The sequence below is a fragment of the Microtus ochrogaster genome, chromosome 10, assembly GCF_000317375.1.
Source record: "Microtus ochrogaster isolate Prairie Vole_2 chromosome 10, MicOch1.0, whole genome shotgun sequence".
Lineage (NCBI taxonomy): Eukaryota > Metazoa > Chordata > Mammalia > Rodentia > Cricetidae > Microtus > Microtus ochrogaster.
This window is the reverse complement of record NC_022016.1, coordinates 58,232,137-58,232,900: the sequence shown is the minus strand read 5'-3', so window position 1 is coordinate 58,232,900 and position 764 is coordinate 58,232,137. Positions and strand designations below refer to the sequence as shown.

Genomic DNA, 764 nt, shown 5'->3' with positions numbered 1-764 from the left:
GTGAGCCACCATGTGGTTGCTGGGAATTGAACTCAGGACCTTTGGAAGAGCAGGCAATGCTCTTAACCACTGAGCCATCTCTCCAGCCCCCTGCTGCAATCTCTTAATGATAGTAATTTTATTAATTTTATCTGTTGTGTGAATACATAACAGGAGCCTAGAATTGGGAAGTGGTAAGTCCCAGAATGAATCAGCAGTTAGTCAGCTGTGTAGTTCTGGCTATCCTGGAAGTAGCTCATAGACCAGGCTGGTCACTAACTCACAGAGGCCTGCCTCTGCCTCCCAAGTCCTGGGAGCCACCACACCTGCTCCATGATCCTTTTTAATCCTGTCACTTCATAAAATGGCAATATGGCATCAGCTGATAAGGACATGGTTTTTGAGTAGCTCACCCTAATTACATTTAAAATTCCTATTTCTAGAGTTATATACTAACCAATCTGCTAATTTCCTCTTGTCTATCTGGTGCAGATCTTGCTGTTGCCTTAATCATAGTAGAAGTCTGATTGTCGGTTAGTTTCTTGATACATCGTTGCCCAGCCACAATATTACAGACCTAGAAATAGAACAATTCATACAATGCATATATTTGTGTTAGAATTCACTCACTCAATGCCAATCATGTTAAATATAATTTTAAAATCTACTTTATTAAACTATTTCTTTTATTCTCATGTTAAATAAAAGAATAAAGAACAAACTACACACAATCATGCAATTATAATTAGGTAAAAGGTACACAAAAGGATCAAAAGACTAAAACA

General features: G+C 38.1%; 1 protein-coding gene across 1 annotated transcript in view; it reads right to left on the bottom strand.

Moving 5' to 3' along the window:
- Positions 1-764, bottom strand: part of LOC102000993 (protein argonaute-3) — a 92,258-nt gene that overhangs the window by 30,840 nt on the left and 60,654 nt on the right. Inside the window, exon 9 of the mRNA XM_013348320.2 lies at positions 437-556. Within this exon, the coding sequence (XP_013203774.1) occupies positions 437-556 (120 nt within the window). The remainder of the gene's footprint in view (positions 1-436; positions 557-764) is intronic.